At 40.0% G+C, this 16,019-nt stretch overlaps 1 protein-coding gene across 1 annotated transcript; it reads right to left on the bottom strand.

Moving 5' to 3' along the window:
• Positions 1-613: 613 nt before the first annotated feature.
• On the bottom strand, positions 614-14,688 carry Fbxo4 (F-box protein 4). The gene is made up of 7 exons (XM_052743220.1): positions 14,343-14,688; positions 13,084-13,319; positions 11,041-11,261; positions 7,390-7,465; positions 7,106-7,281; positions 3,634-3,809; positions 614-951 (listed from the first exon to the last, which is right to left on the bottom strand). The coding sequence occupies exons 1-7, from the start codon at positions 14,523-14,525 to the stop codon at positions 862-864; spliced, it is 1,158 nt and encodes a 385-aa protein (XP_052599180.1). The 5' UTR covers positions 14,526-14,688; the 3' UTR covers positions 614-861.
• Positions 14,689-16,019: the final 1,331 nt, after the last annotated feature.

Genomic DNA, 16,019 nt, shown 5'->3' with positions numbered 1-16,019 from the left:
CACAGCTGCGAACTCTACCAGCAAGACCTTCACCAGAAGGTTAAAATGGCAACGACAATCACCCGACTATTAAGAAAGAATACGATCATATGTATGGTACAGCTTTCTCCGCAAAACAAAAATACATTTAAATACAGAACCATACAGCATCATTTACATTCCTTTCACTATAACTTGAAAATTCCCCAGTTACAATGGGGTGCTAAGTTATTTCCTCTGTGAGACATGGGCATTTGGTGGGGTAGTATCACACATGTAAATCTCTAGGATGTTTTCTTCATGACCCAGAAGTTAGCACTTCCATGTTCAAAATTATTTGAACATGACAACTTCTAGGAAAAACTCATTTGCACTGAAGCAATATCAGATATAATGTAATATTCTTTCTAGTCTCTCAAAAAAGAACAGAGGTTTGGGCCATAATATTAACGTAGTTCTATTGAAATTTTCATAACTAGTATAACTAGTATTGAGAACAGATTAAAAACTTCTTTCTGATAGCCAATTAGTGAGTCCACTGAAAATATCCTAAGCTAAGCAGGTTGACTATTTCCCATCAGGGCAAACTTGTTGGCAAAAAAAGAGAAACCACGAGGAATGAAAGAATCACAAACTTTTGTTTTGTAGAATTTAATATTTTCAAAAAGACAGAAAATATAAAAGTTATCAAAAATGTGAGAGTTCATTTCGGGGAAAGGTAGTATGATTGAAACTTGCAACTGATTTATGGTCGAGAGTCAGGATCACAGCAGCCATAGTTGTCCTGTGTAAAGCCCTCCTACAGAAATGCAGGAATAGGATGGACGACGGGAAACACACACCACGTCATGCCCTGAGGCTTCTGAAGGTCCAAAAGGAACATCATTTTGCATGTTTAGATTCCACTTCCTCAAGAATCCACTCAATGCCATTCAAGAAACCAGTCAGAGTTTCAGCCTCTATATCCTGGACCTGTGAGCAGGTAAGAGAGGATGCTGTCAGTTCAAACCAGAATCTTAGGGTGAGACATTTCTCTAGACATTATTTTGTTTTTGAGCTAAACAATATGAGCTAAAATAAAATGACCTGAACAAAGACTGAGTACATCTTTCATGTACTATCATGTAAATAAGTGATCTTCTCTTATGTCTTCTAACCATGTTAGTGTTAGTCTTATTTCTCAGAACTCAGCTCTGGAAATGGGAGGGACAGGCTTCTTGTACATCCTGGAAAACAATTCCTCCAAAGGATCCACTTTAAAAACTAAAACACTTTTTAATGAACCTAACTGCCCAACTAATAAACGTGACATACTGCAGAGCTGACCGGAGCCGCATGGACCTGACAGACATTTAGAGAATATTTTATCTAAAAACTACAGAATATACACTTGGTTTTCATCATATATTGGAACATTCTCTAGAATAGACATTATTTTAGACCACAAAATCTTCAACAATGAAAACAATTAAGTTAAAAAATCATATGTATTTTTATGATTAAAGGCAGAATAAAACTAGAAATCACAACAACAAAAAACTAGAAATGGACAAATACATAGACGTAACATGCTACTAAACAAACAATGGGCCATTGGATAAATTAGAAGGACACATAAAAGTGGGAAACAGTGCTGTGGAACCATCTTTCTGTACACTGTGAATATGAATTACTCTTTGTTCTGGTGGGAGCCCCACCTCAGCCCCTGGCACTCTGGCATCCGTAAACCCAAAAGTCTGGAATGTTCTGGTGGAAGATCCACCTCAACTCTCCTCCCTCATCTCTTTCCCCAAACCCGCCCCTTCAAAGCCCGCCAAACATGACTCCTTCCCCAGAGATGCTCAACACCACTCCCTCAGGGTATTTAAGCTGCATCCCAGAAAACAGACACGTGGTTTTCCAGGCTCTCATCCCTGTCTCCTCTCTTGGGGGCTGGAGAATCACCTGGGAATGCTTTATACATTAAACTGGTTTTTTTTTCTAATGTGGTCTGATTTGGATTGCTACATTGGCAGAGAATGCAAAAACTTTTCATTCTCATTGTCTAATAAAAAGCTGGGAATGTGTTGCTCTGATTGGTAAATAAATAAAATGATAATTGGCCAGTAGTCAGGCAGGAAGTATAGGCAGGACAAGCAAAGAAGGGAATTCTGGGAAGAGGAAGGCTGAGTCAGGAGTCACCAGCCAGACACAGAGGAAGCAAGATGTGAAGGCAGAACTGAGAAAAGGTACCAAGCCACATGGCTAAACATAGATAAGAATTATGGATAAATTTAAGTGTAAGAGCTAGTCAGTAATAAGCCTGAGCAAATGGCCAAACAGTTTTAATTAATATAAGCCTCTGTGTGCTTACCTGGGGGACATGAGTGGGAAAGATTTGTCCTGGCCATGGGCCAGGCAGGACACAGAAAAACTTAAGGTACACACACATACACACACACACACACACACACACACACACACACACACACACACACACACACAGGGGTAGGGGCATATTTTGGGCCCAAGCCCCAGTAAATAAATAAGATTTCAAATAAACATGCTAATGATGTATCTCAGGGGTTTAGGGAAATCAGAGCAAAACAAACACCATATTATGAGATGGAAAGAAACAACAAAGAAAACAGTAGAAATAAATGAAACAGTGATTTAAAAGATAAACAGTTGGTTTTCTGAATTTTAAACAAAATCAACAAACCTTTAGGTAGATAGGGAAAAAAAAAGAAAAATCTTTAACCCCAGCACTTGGGAGGCAGAGGCAGGTAGACAATACGGAGTTTCGTGTCAGCTATCATTTGAGAAAAAGGTTTCATTATTCAAACAAAATTTAAAGCACTAACCCATGAGATGTACATTTTCAGGGGTGTTAGAAACCAAACTCGTCAGTCCCCTGCCTATTGGGTAGGTACTTCATCACTGAGCAATATCCTTAGCCCCAGTGACCTGTATTTTTACATGGGAAATGCTACTCATCCTAAGATTCTTAAAGCATACACATTGGTGCTGAGAAAACCACAAGAGTGGGGTCCTTAAAACTACCCCCAGTTACTGTCTTTCTGTTCCTACCATAGGAGGGGTGAGTAGGGAACAGATGACCATCCAAATTTATTCCCAGCCATCAGTCAAGCCCTTAAAATTCACTTTAGAGTGGTAGTTTGCTTCAAAAACGAATGCTGTCGTTCTAATTAGCGTTCCCTAAAGTTCTATGTGTCACAGGCCTGGTCCCTACCCCACACTGCTGTTAGGGAGTGGTGAAATTTTCAAGAAGTGGTGACTTCTGGAAGGTCACTTGGGATGTTCCTTGAAGGTCATCCTGTGATCTCAGCCCCTTCCTCTTTCTCTTCCCCTTTTGTTCCAAGACAGAAGTTTCCTCTATCTCTATATCCTCTATACTATTTACAGGATGATAATCTGCCTTGCCACAGGCTCAAAAATCAAGAGGGTCAACTGATCATGAACCAAAACATAATCTGAGAGAAAATATGCCTTCTTTTCTCTTTAAATTATTGTCTTGGGTATTTTGTTACCATAAAAGAAAGCTCACCAACGCACATACATGCAAACATACATGTGCACATATATAAATAAATACATACAATAGAAAGTTCACTAAAAATAAATTCTTTGTCACCAGAGCAGTTAGGACCTTACCATCCATGGGTGGTTTAGAAGATTGAGACGCAGCTCATGAGCTAAATAAAAACAGGGCATTCTTTTTACATCCGCTTGAGAAATACAAGATAAAACCAGCATTGGTCTTCCTGACGATCCAAAAGCTGGATCAGTCATGGCCATAATACGAGAAAATTCATCTTGCCATTCATGTCCTAAGAAATTTAAAGTTAAAATTTGTAATTTACATTACTTATAATTACTCTAAAAATAATTATAGTTAAAAACAGCACACAAAGGAATTAAAATTTTTACCAGGATTTAAACACAAAAAACTGCCTTTATTGCTAAATCTCCCACAAAATTGTATTAAACTCGCTTTCAAAGATAGAAATTTTGATGATGACATAAGGAAATATAGTCACAAGAACATTCAGGTGTTCCGGTTATTTAAAGTAACTTTCTATGACATGATTTTCTCTTACACATTCAGCAACTGTCTGATTACTCTTTCTGCCAAAGGCCTTACTTCCAATATCTGAGCATAAAATTGGCTCTATTTTTGTTTTCATCCAGATTTTTTTACCTCTGCCTTTTTACTGGAGGGTCCAGATCACTGACAGCATGTGGTAAACAAAATTCCCAAGCCATTCCCCTATATCAGCCTCCCAAGAAGCTTAGGCTACAGATACAAGCCACTGTTTCTTTTCCTGTCTCAAAACTTTTAGGTTTAATGCTAGGCATTTTATTTAGAAAAGCAGTTAGAGACGGAGGTAAAGAGGACCGACTCTCAGAAGCAGGCATGTTCCTTGGACTGTTGGGCCACTAACACATTGGTTGGAGTCAAAGTAGTCTGTTGTTGGTGGATTTGGCCTCTATTGCTATAGTTAATGCCAACACAGAGAATTCAAATTCTCTCTGCAGTTAGGTATGATAGATCACACTTGTAATACCAGCAATCAGGAGGATGGGGCAGAATAAATGCCATGAGTTCAAGGCCAGCCCAGGCTATATAGTGAGGTCCAGGCTGTTTTTACACACCAGCGACATTCTTAGGATGGTATGCCCCTAAGTGTAACATGAATTTCTAAATGGTCTTATTAAATAAAAAACTCAGGGAAGCCAGGTATTGGGGTGAATTCTGAAAGATCAGAGAAGCAGAACAAGCCACAGCCAACCTCACCTCGCCAATTCCTCAACTGATCTTGTTTCCTCAAACTGAAAGCATCTGAGTCCTCACCTGAATGGATATTAGCTGAATTGCTGTTCAAAAGCCAAAAGGATTAAAAAGCCTCTAGTTCCTCATCCTCTCGCCTTATCTACCTTTCTGCTTCCTGCCATCACTTCCTGGGATTAAAGTTATGTGTCTTTCCCAAGCAAAGACAGGAGATCTCAAGTTCTGGGATTAAAGGTGTGTGCCACCACATCTGGCTCTGTTCCTAATGTGTCCTTGAACTCATAGAGATTCAGACGGATCTCTGCCTCCCAAGTGATAGGATTAAAGGCATCTGTGCCACCATTTTCTGGCCTCTATGTCTAATCTATTGGCTGTTCTGTTCTCTGACCCTCAGATAAGTTTATTAGGATACACAATATATCAACCACACCTAAGCATGAATTGTGGAAGCATTCTTGGTGTCCAAGCATGACTACTGAATTCTGCCCTGTATTGATAGAAAGGTCTTCTGTGAAAACATCCTTCCCTCCACAGAATCAGAAAACAAAAGAGTACTTGCTACAAATTCAATTCCTACCTCTGTGCTCAGGCAAAGAGCTTTGGTTTCTACCCTTCTCTTAGGAGCAGTCGGTCTCTGGTGGAATAAGAGGCAGAGGGATTTCTCATCCTATCACTGTTGATAGAAAGCTATGGCTTCATCTGAGAAAATGATATAGAAAACAGGGCTCCTCTCACCTGCATAGCAGCTGATCAACATATGCCTCTTTCCCAAAGGACTCAGAGGGCTCCGTCCTACCACTAAACTTTTAATGAAAATCTAGCAGAGCTCCATGGAAAAAATTCAGTAAGTAGGTATAGATTATTTTTTTATCCTATGTTTTAATTAAGTAATTTATTTTTATCTATCATGCTTGGGATTGAGTCTGAGGCCTCAGTTATGACCTAGGCTAATACCCTACTTTTTCTGCCCATTTTACAGGGGGCTATTAGGACCAACCTGGAAGACTAGATGAAAGTGAGTTCTCTATCAGTATTTGCTCTCAGTCTTATCTCCACCAGCAAATACAGGGTCTGACCTCTGCAACTATTGATAACTCACCAACTGCTGGTTGAACAAATCAATCTACCTTTTATTTTGCTATTAATTTTTCCTTTTACAGTGCTATAATAACATAAGAATTTATTATTTTCTTATGAATAATTTATCCAGGATTTCTAAGTATAATTGCCTCCAGGACTTAACAGATAGGTAGAAAAATAAATTCATTGTAAATTAAAATCAACACATTAAGTAACTATGATATATGTATCATATATATTATATATAAGCAACATGCATAATGTAGCTGGAGTTTTCCTGCCTGGCCCACAGTCAGGACAAATCTCTCTCACCTGCCAGTCCCACAGCCTCTCAGACCCAACCAAGTAAACACAGAGACTTATATTGGTTACAAACTGTATGGCTGTGGCAGGCTTCTTGCTAACTGTTCTTACAGCTTAAATTAATCTATTTCTATTAATCTATACCTTGCCACATGGCTCGTGGCTTACCGGCATCTTCACATGCTGTTTGTCATCGTGGCGGCTGGCAGTGTCTCTCTGACTCAGCCTTCCACTTCCCAGCTTTATTCTCCTCCTTGTCCCGCCTACACTTCCTGCCTAGCCAATGGCCAATCAGTGTTTTATTTATTGACTAATTAGCAACACATTTGCCATACAGAACATCCCACAGCAGCATAATAAATCATTTATTGTATATTTATATTCTACCTTGTACACAAAGGATTTGGAGGAAATTATAATAGTGGTTCATGGTCCACTGATATAGCAATGTCACCGAAACAATATTGTCTGTGACAATTATTCAGAGTATAGGGAGAATATTATCAATCCACTAATTTAATTAATTTAACTTTAATCAACTCAACTAACATCCTATCCCCACACCTCTCTACAGTATGGGTAGAACAAACCAATACATTTTCAGTTACCTACATAAATTATTTGAATATATCAGAGGCAGAGAAAGCATCAGTAGTTTTAAAATGTAGAACTATATAAAAATATGGCTATAGATATCAGGACTCTGTGGTGCTTATAAAAACCGAATGTCCAAGATAACAGGCCAAATCTATGGATCACAATGTGGCAAGCTAGGAAGTCCCCATGTAGTCCTAACGTACAAGGTTTGAAAACATTAGTGACAGTAATGGCCAGAAAGTCACAGTGGTAAAATCTAACTGTTCTATTATTATGGTGCTGTAACGATATGATTATTTATTTTGCAAAGAATGAAGTCATAGCACCTTGAAGAAGAAAGAAAAGAATGCTTACGTTTGTGAGCTTCGGCATTTGCCACATAGATGAAGCCATCTACGACTTCACACACCTTCTGAATTTGCGGAATCACACTGTAGCGGCTTCCTTGGTGTTCATCTCCTTCACTCTGTAGGCTGAACATCTTGTTAACTGTACTTGTATGCTCTTCTCTTGCCCTGTCTCTTTCCTTTCTGCAAGAAAAAAATGTAAACATAAGAAAAAGACATTAACCAGGTTCCATCCCACCAAAATGTTCCACTGCTGATGTTTCAGGCAGCCCACTGAGCAGGCAGCCTTACCTGGTAGTCGAATATAATATAAGGATGTTGAATTTATGTTGATTGCTCAGCTGGAAATTGACCCCAGATCCAATACCTACATGAGAAAGTCAGTTATACAAACAAGCCAATCATAAAAACATAAAAAAATTCCACTGAAAAATTATGCAGTGAAATCGAAAAGGGCGAAGAAAAAAAAACCCAGCAAGTTACATGCAACTGTGGAATAAAATGCAATGCTTGTGATGAAGACAAAAAAGTTGTGTGGACTTGTGAACTCTGACTCACAAGGCAGCACAAACACAGATAGAGAATTAAGCACAGCTTGGCTTGTGAGTCTTCAGTCATCATTACAAACATTACAACAGCAGCCGGGGCATGGTAACCTACTTCTATTTATCCTCAATGTTGACTCCTCTCCATATTTTATGCTTCCAACCTTCACGGGTCTTATAATCCATGTATACATTCGCCCCTTCTTCCCCTATGAAAAACTGTTTATAAACATGTGGTGCAGCATTAGAACTGCCTTAGAAATGGAGCCAGAACTGCAGATGCTGAAATTTGGAAAATTAGAGTGATGTGGATTAGAATCCTAAGCTTACCAGGATAGTCACTTATTTGTGAGACTGTTTCAACACAAAAAAAGGAAACAATCTATACCTCTTAGGGGTGGCTTCAAGGATTGCATAAGATCTAATATGTGATATCCTTAGATTGCTAATATTGTCTTCTTACTCCTTTGTGTCTGAGTCACCCAACACCGTTGCTGTCCCTTTCTTGGCCTCTTCTGTTTTGTTGTTGTTGTTGTTGTTGTTGGTGGTGGTGGTGGTGGTGGTGGTGGTGGTGGTTTTGCTCATGATCAATGTCCTTTTTGGTCTCCAGGAAACATCCTTGATTTCATCACTCTAGTTCTTGCTATACAAATGTCCCCTCAGATCTGTCCACTTCTCTCCACGGCCATTCTCCTTTTAGTACCAATTAAAAATCTGGAATCTAACCAGTCCTCTAAATCCTCTTGCTTTAACTAGCCTTTCTGGCAGTAGCAGATACATCGCTTAATGACACATATCTAAGTGTTTCTCTTCTCTACAAAGCCACGGGCCTCCAGATATACAAACAAATCAATATAGTCTGACCCCACTTACCTCATTAGAGAGAACTCCAGTCTTTCATTCCCCTACTTCTCGAATTCTACTTAAATAAGCTATGTCATGTCAACTTATGTCACCATTCTAGGTATCACATGTGTAGATTTGGACTTGCGGGTACTAAAACTATAACTATCCCAAACCACATGATCCTCTGCTCCTTCGGTTATGTTAGTCCACAGAAAGCACATGGAAACAGAACCAAATGTTTCTGCTTTTGTTTATATCGGTTTAATTTCCAAAAATTATTCTTTCAAAACATGTCTAACCTGAGCCCAACCTATTATGCAACCCATATTCTTTTCTGATCTTGTCGACGTTTTCCAGCAATCACTTAAGTCTCTGTAAGAAGATCGCAATTGCCGCCGGGCAGTGGTGGCGCACGCCTTTAATCCCAGCACTTGGGAGGCAGAGCCAGGCGGATCTCTGTGAGTTCGAGGCCAGCCTGGTCTCCAAAGCGAGTTCCAGGAAAGGCGCAAAGCTACACAGAGAAACCCTGTCTCAAAAAACCAAAAAAAAAAAAAAAAAAAAAGAAGATCGTAATTGCCATTTCATAATTATCAAATTTCCTCATATCTTCTGGCTTGTCCTGAATTGTTGCTTCTACTAAGAGTCCTTGCCTGAAACTGGCCTGCCTTAAGTAATACTTCTCTTGCCATGGGCTCTCAGTTATCAGAATTGCTTATTTCCTCATACCCTATGGTGAAGAAGTGAGCTGATCTCTGTACTCCCAGTGACTTGTCTAAACCATTACTCAAGAACCATCTGGAATAGTTCCATCTGAGAAACACACCAACCAGCTGGAGAGCAGTCTCTGTCCTCAGCTTTATTGCCCATCATCATCCCCTCCCCCACATAGATTTCAGCATGCTGTGCACTATCTTTCCCTCCATCCTCCTAAACTTCCAAGTCCATGTGGACCTGAACCACTTACAACTCCCAAATGTTAATTTTTCTAGCTTTTGTTCTTCTGACCTGGACACACAATCTGTAAGCCATTCATTTACTCTGTGTGTGTGTGTGTGTATGTGTGTGTGTGTGTGTGTGTGTGTGTGTGTGTGTGTGTGTGTGTATGTATGTGAGACAAAACGCCATGACCAAGGCAACTTATAAAAGACAGCACTTAATTTGGAACTCATGACTCCAGAGGGTTAGAGTCCTTAACCATCCTGGCGATGGTCATAGCAACAGGCAGCAGGCAGGCTGTAGCAGTAGCTGAGAGCTAACAGTTGAGACACAAACATGCAGAGGGAGGGCTAACTGGGAATGGTGTGTGACCTTTTGAAACCTCAAAGCCCTCCCTTAGTGATGCACCTCCTCTAAAAAGGCTATGCCTCTTAATCCTTACCAAACAGTTCTACTGGGGGCCAAGCAATTGAATATATGAGACTATGGAGCACATTCTCATTCAAACCACCATAGTGTGGAACCTGTAATGTGTCTGGCATTACAGATACTAGTAAAAATAAAACTGACAAGATCCCTAGCTCCTGCCACCAAAAGCAGTAACCACAAACATCATTCTCTTCTGGTGAATTCTTACCCTAGTGAACAACTTTAAACTCAACAGAAACTACAAGGCAGAAATCTGTTTTCCTTATTACAAAATCCTTATTCATTGTATCAACTTTCATCCTCAGTGTTCAATTGTTTTCATCCAATGACCCCTTTCATGTTTTTAAATCATAGATTATAGCAGCTTCTTTAGGCTCTTCTAATGAGTTCTTACTCAGGAACTGGAATAAGCTTTCTAAAATGAAATCTTCATCCTCTCAACCCTCTGAGGAAACTTCTTCAACAGCTCCCACATACTCATGCATCCCATGTGGTGGTGGTGTTTACCCAGCTCCACTCTTGCTAGGTTTATGGACACCCCAGAATTCTGTGCTTTTATCCTTCCTCTTTTAAGGGGATACAGCTACTAATACTCAAGAGTCTCAGCAGGCATCATCTTCAATGAGCAGCCTTCTTTGGTTCGTATCTTTCTATTCAGAAACTAACTGGTCACCTTCTAATTACCTAAATACCTGTCTGTGTTCTCACTTAGAGCCATTGTCTTCGTGGAAGACCAAGACTTGTTCTACATCTCTGTATCTATGCAATCTAATGAGTAAAGCACATCTTACATTGTGCATCAGTACTCATGTTTATGATACTTTCCCACCTTACCAAAAGGTCACACCCTGTTTTGTGGGTTGTTTTTGTTTTTTTTCTATAGAGATGCGATAATACAATTCTTTTTCAAAAATCCCAACATATATAAAATAATTTGCAAATAGGTGTTCAGTGATTTTCCTTGGTAAGTTTTTCATATGGTAAACATGATATACACTGCTAAAATACAATAATCTTTTTTAGCATATTAAATTCTAAATTATACAAATTTGAGAAATTAAGAACAAACATACTTCTTATATTAATTTTTTCCCATTTAGTGGGAGCAGGGAGTCCATCCACCAATTTCTATATTTTGCTACAAGATTTAATTTAAAAACATATTGTATATTAGCATGAAAATTACCATCAATCTGTCTATGAGGCAAACCAGCAGTTGGGCAAAGTTCCTCAGAAGACATCAAACTCAACACCAAAGATGTATTCAGTTCTTCCAAACCTGGTCCAAACATAGCAAATCGGGGTTCATTCTGAATGATCAACGAGTGTAAAAAAGAGGTGACAGCTCCGTACATAGGACGGCTGGCTTTCAAGGCTCTTCTCGTGTGTGGACAGCACATTTTATAACTGCATAAAATTGCCACAATTAGACAACAAAATAGAAAACATTTGACTTCTTCGTTTGAGAATATATCATTTATGGAGTTGCAAAACACAGTAATATAAAGGGTATGGTTTCAACCCTCCCAGATAGTTGATAAATACACCATTGTAACATGTATGCAGAGTGCCATGACAAGGAAAAACACCAAGTGATAGAGAGTGGGAGTGATCATGAAGCTGCAGGAACCTCCCCAGGGAAGACGTTATTTATGTTCATATCTTTTATTTAGTTTCTCTCATGAAACAGCAATATTTGCTTGAACAGTTGAAACTAATTGCATAGACTAGTAACTGTTCTCTTCCTGAGAAAGATTTTACCCCTCAGCCTTGAGTATGTGGCAACGTCTGAACAATTTTATTTTCACATCTGGGGAAGAGGGGGCTGTGCTACCAGCATCAACTTAGTAGAATCAGAGATGTCAACGTACATCCTACAATTTCCAGGACAGTCCCCCATAACTGCTCCAAAATGTCAATAATGTTAAGATTAAGAATCCCCATAATTAAGATAGGCTACAGATACTTAGCATTAAATCCCCGAAAATTTAAAATATTACTAAAGCCACTAATATCAGACTTCTTAAATACTCTTTTAATACTCTCCAATACAATAGTTCATTCAAACTATTAAATAAATACACAGGAAGGCCCAAATATACACCATTGAAAATTAGCAAAATAAAAACCATGTGAAAGAAACTATGTCAGCTCAGCAGGTCAATGTGGCCAAGCCTGATGACGTGAGTTTGATCCCAGGGACCCATATGATGGAAGGAGAGAATGGACCCCAAAAGGTTGTCTTCTGACCTCCATATGTATCATGGCAAGTGTGTGCCCACCCATATATACACACAACAAATAATACATAAGAGTAATTAAAAAAAAAGAAATGTCATTTGAGATTATCTATAAAGATCATGGTACATTTTGATCTAGTCATCCCATACTACCTGACATAATAACATCTGGATTAGAAAGGCTGAGTAACAAATAAAATGCAGGTGGAAAAATTCTAAATGTAGCTACTGAATCTAGCGTAGTATAACAATTCTTACCTAAAGATCAAAGGTTCTCTTAATTTTTTTTATTATGCTTTAAATGTGGGGTTCACAATAAAGTAGGTTTTACCTACATACAGTGACACATTCTGAGGGAACATGGTAGTATTGAACAGTCCCTTACATGCTATGCCATATGCAAATCATATATCCTTTCTGAGAACCTCTACATCCTTAACACAAAGATTAAATCTTTACGTTTTAAACAAGTACAGGAGTAAACATACACAGAGCAGATCCCCATAGCATCCAATATGCAGCATTTTTTCAGTGAAAATAACTTTCTCATGTGCATGATACCCAAGAAACAAGGCTTTAAGGCGATAACAAGATCTTATTTCTTAGACTCTCAAAAATGGTTTGCTTCCCTACCAAAAAAGAATTGTTTTCTGATCTCTGCACATTCCTTCTCTGATTATGAAAAGGCATTACAATTTAACAAAATGGAAACTATTAGAAAGGTTATGAGAATGTTAAGAAATGTCTACTTTCTTGCCAACTGTACCACATATAATGAATTTAAAACTAGTTAGTCACCACAGGAAAATAACAAAGGGTTAAAGCTGTAAGGGTCTTATGAAAAAAGTCAACTAGCTCTACCCATCATTTTATCAGGGGGCCATTCAGACAAATTCCATGCAACAAATTAGTAGCAGAGTCAGAACTAATGTGGACTATTTGGTGTAAAATTTAGTATCTCTTGTTAATTCACAGAAACTGATACTTACACCTCCATGTAATCAAAACACTTGCTGTCGGTGACCTCAGATATGGGCTTTTTTAAGATCTCTAGGTCTGGAAGTGACTTCCAGTCCACAGAAGACCAAGCAGGGAGGTCCCGCAACAGAAAATACCTCCAGAGAATTGGGTCTCTTACGGTTTTATTCCAGTACCGATCTGTACTTCCCAACTGGCACAGATCATGGGGAGAGAGAAATGACAAAATATACAGCTGTACATCGATCTGAAACAGAAACACGTGACACAGAAGAAAAAGGAATAATTTGTCTTGGAAGACTGGTGATAATTTAGATAATCCACAAAGAATTGCTATACTAAAGGTCAACTGAACGAGTCACTCTTTTTTTTTTTTTAACGAGTCACTCTTTATACTACTTAAGTCTATTTTATTTTCCTTTCCTTCAGAGAATAATCAAAACTAAACATTTTAATTCCTAACACATATGAAACATTCTTGAAAGCTCAAGGCTCTGTCTTCCTACTTTTCAAGCAAGATAATCACTTCCGTATTTTTCTTCCCATAGGTATTTTGATATACCACTTAATTTTTTTCCTCAAAATAAACGTGTATCTAGTGGAAATTTTTCTGATTTTATTACTAGATCAAATGAAAGCGTGTCAATCTGTCATCTGAATTTCTCTATATAGTCTATTAATCCATTTCAAAGGACACAGGAGAGAAACTTGGAGGGTTTTCATTTGGAATGAATGTCAGTGGGACATACCAATAATCCAACTGAGATAAAAGAACTGCAATAACCAACAATGTCTAATCTCTTCATTTCCTGATCTTTCTCTGAAACTTTAAATAACATGCACTCCCTTTGTGACCTGTTCTAACTTGAGGTTATTTTCAATTTCGTTTATTTTCCACTACGTGGCAGTTTTGTTGTTTAGGATATATCAGACTTGCTTGCTCCGGGCGATCCTCTAACTGGAATGAATACACTGAGACCAGGACTGAAGATAAGATGTGCAGAACAGAGAGACAAATGGAATACTTTCCCAAGCTAACCCGTTTCCTTCGCCACATTTCCAGATATTGGGACGACTGACAGTCTATGGGTGATCGTGCTGGTCACTAGTGTGGGTTGTGGGGCGATCTTGGCTGGCTGGGGGGCAGGGACACCGTGAGTCCATGTCAGGGCGATGCTGGCCACTCTCCTTCCAGGCGAGCACACACCCGGAAGTGGCTGCCCTGCCGCCCAGGCCCGGGGGCTGTGCGCGGCCTGCGGTCTCGGCTCACCGGCAGCCGCGTCAGCGCGCTGGTCTCCTCCGCCGCCTCCTCCCGGGGCGCCGTCCGCGCCGCCCGCTCCTTGCCCACCGCATGCCAGAAGGTCCTCCAGCCGCTCAGGATGGCGGCCTCCAGGCGGCTCCAGTCGCTGGCGGGCGGCGGGGAGCCGGCTCCGCGGGGCTCGCTTCCAGCCATGGCCGTGGCCGCGCGACACAGCCGGACGCACCGGCTTCCTGGCCGCTCGGCCTCCGTCTCCGCCTGCGCCCGCCGCGCTGGGCAGACCCGGGCTGGCCTACTGGGCGCGGTTCCGGGCCGAGGTCCACGCCAACCATGGCTCACCCACTCGCTTTCTTACTACTGCGGGGATGACTGTCCCCTCCCGCCCCACCCCCTACCCCAGACTGTACCTTCTCTCGGTCCCTGGCTCTATTCACTGCAAGGATCTAGGAGGGCTTGTGGAGTAGCCACCCTTTTCTGTGATCTTGGGCCTAATGACACTTGCTTCCCCGTAAGAATTAGTTGTAAGTGGGCTCTGTGTGTGCATCTGTGTTTTGGAATCACCAGTGTACCGCTTTCTTGGAGCTTAGTAAAAATTGAGCCTATGAATACAATCAGGAGTCCGTGGAATTAAAGTTCTCCAAGAACCTACATCTGCATTAAAGATAGTGCAGGATGTGTGTTAGTAAGCTAAGCAAACATCTAGCCCTTACAAATGTTTTAAGATTTAATTTAACTATATGTATGTGGGTATTTGCATGAACATGCAGGTTCCTGCAGAGGCCAGAGAGACATTCCTTGGAGCTGCAATTAGAGGCAGTTGTGTGCTCCCTGCTCAGGTCCTTCCTCTGTAAGAACAGTACATGTTCTTCACTGCTAAGCCACCATCTGCAATTAGAGGCAGTTGTGTGCTCCCTGCTCAGGTCCTTCCTCTGTAAGAACAGTACATGTTCTTCACTGCTAAGCCACCATCTGCAATTAGAGGCAGTTGTGTGCTCCCTGCTCAGGTCCTTCCTCTGTAAGAACAGTACATGTTCTTCACTGCTAAGCCACCGTCTCGCCATCCCCTTTACCTATCTTAACGTAAATAATGTAACATCTGAAATCAGAAAAGATTTACCCAATTTTATCTAGGTTGTCTACATAATGCCTCCATCAGTTAGGTGGTAAATGTATTTGATATACGGCCTTTGTTTTGTGGCTGTCATAGTTCATGGTAACTGCTTCCACAACTCAGTGTGCCCTTCAAGGTAACTCGAATACAGTCTCTAGCCATGGTCACGCTTATCTTGCTTACATAAGAGTTATTTTCCCTCAAAAAAGCCCAATCGTTAGGTACTTTATACCAAAATGGCGAGTTTAGGCCCACTACAAAAATTTAAGTACACTAAAAAATTGTTCAATGATCTATCATAAAAGGACAGGATGGAAGAAAATTTGATAGGAAGAGAAAACAGAATGTGGTATTCTTAAAAGTAACTAGTGAATTTTTAATCTTTCAAAAGCCAAGTCTGTTCTGCTCACTTTAATCTTAATTTAAAAGAAATTTAAGAAACCAGAGGTAGACTATAGAACAAAATAATATTATACAGCGCTGGATACAGTTTCTTTAGGAAAGACACAAACACCTGTGTGGTAGCATGTGTCAGTCATTTTCAAGTAGATTAATCTAATCCCCAAATCCTTTCCAAA

This window comes from Peromyscus californicus, unplaced genomic scaffold (genome assembly GCF_007827085.1).
Source record: "Peromyscus californicus insignis strain IS unplaced genomic scaffold, ASM782708v3 Scaffold_18__1_contigs__length_77618521, whole genome shotgun sequence".
Lineage (NCBI taxonomy): Eukaryota > Metazoa > Chordata > Mammalia > Rodentia > Cricetidae > Peromyscus > Peromyscus californicus.
Note: the sequence above shows the minus strand (reverse complement) of the source record. Positions and strands in the feature narration are given on the sequence as shown.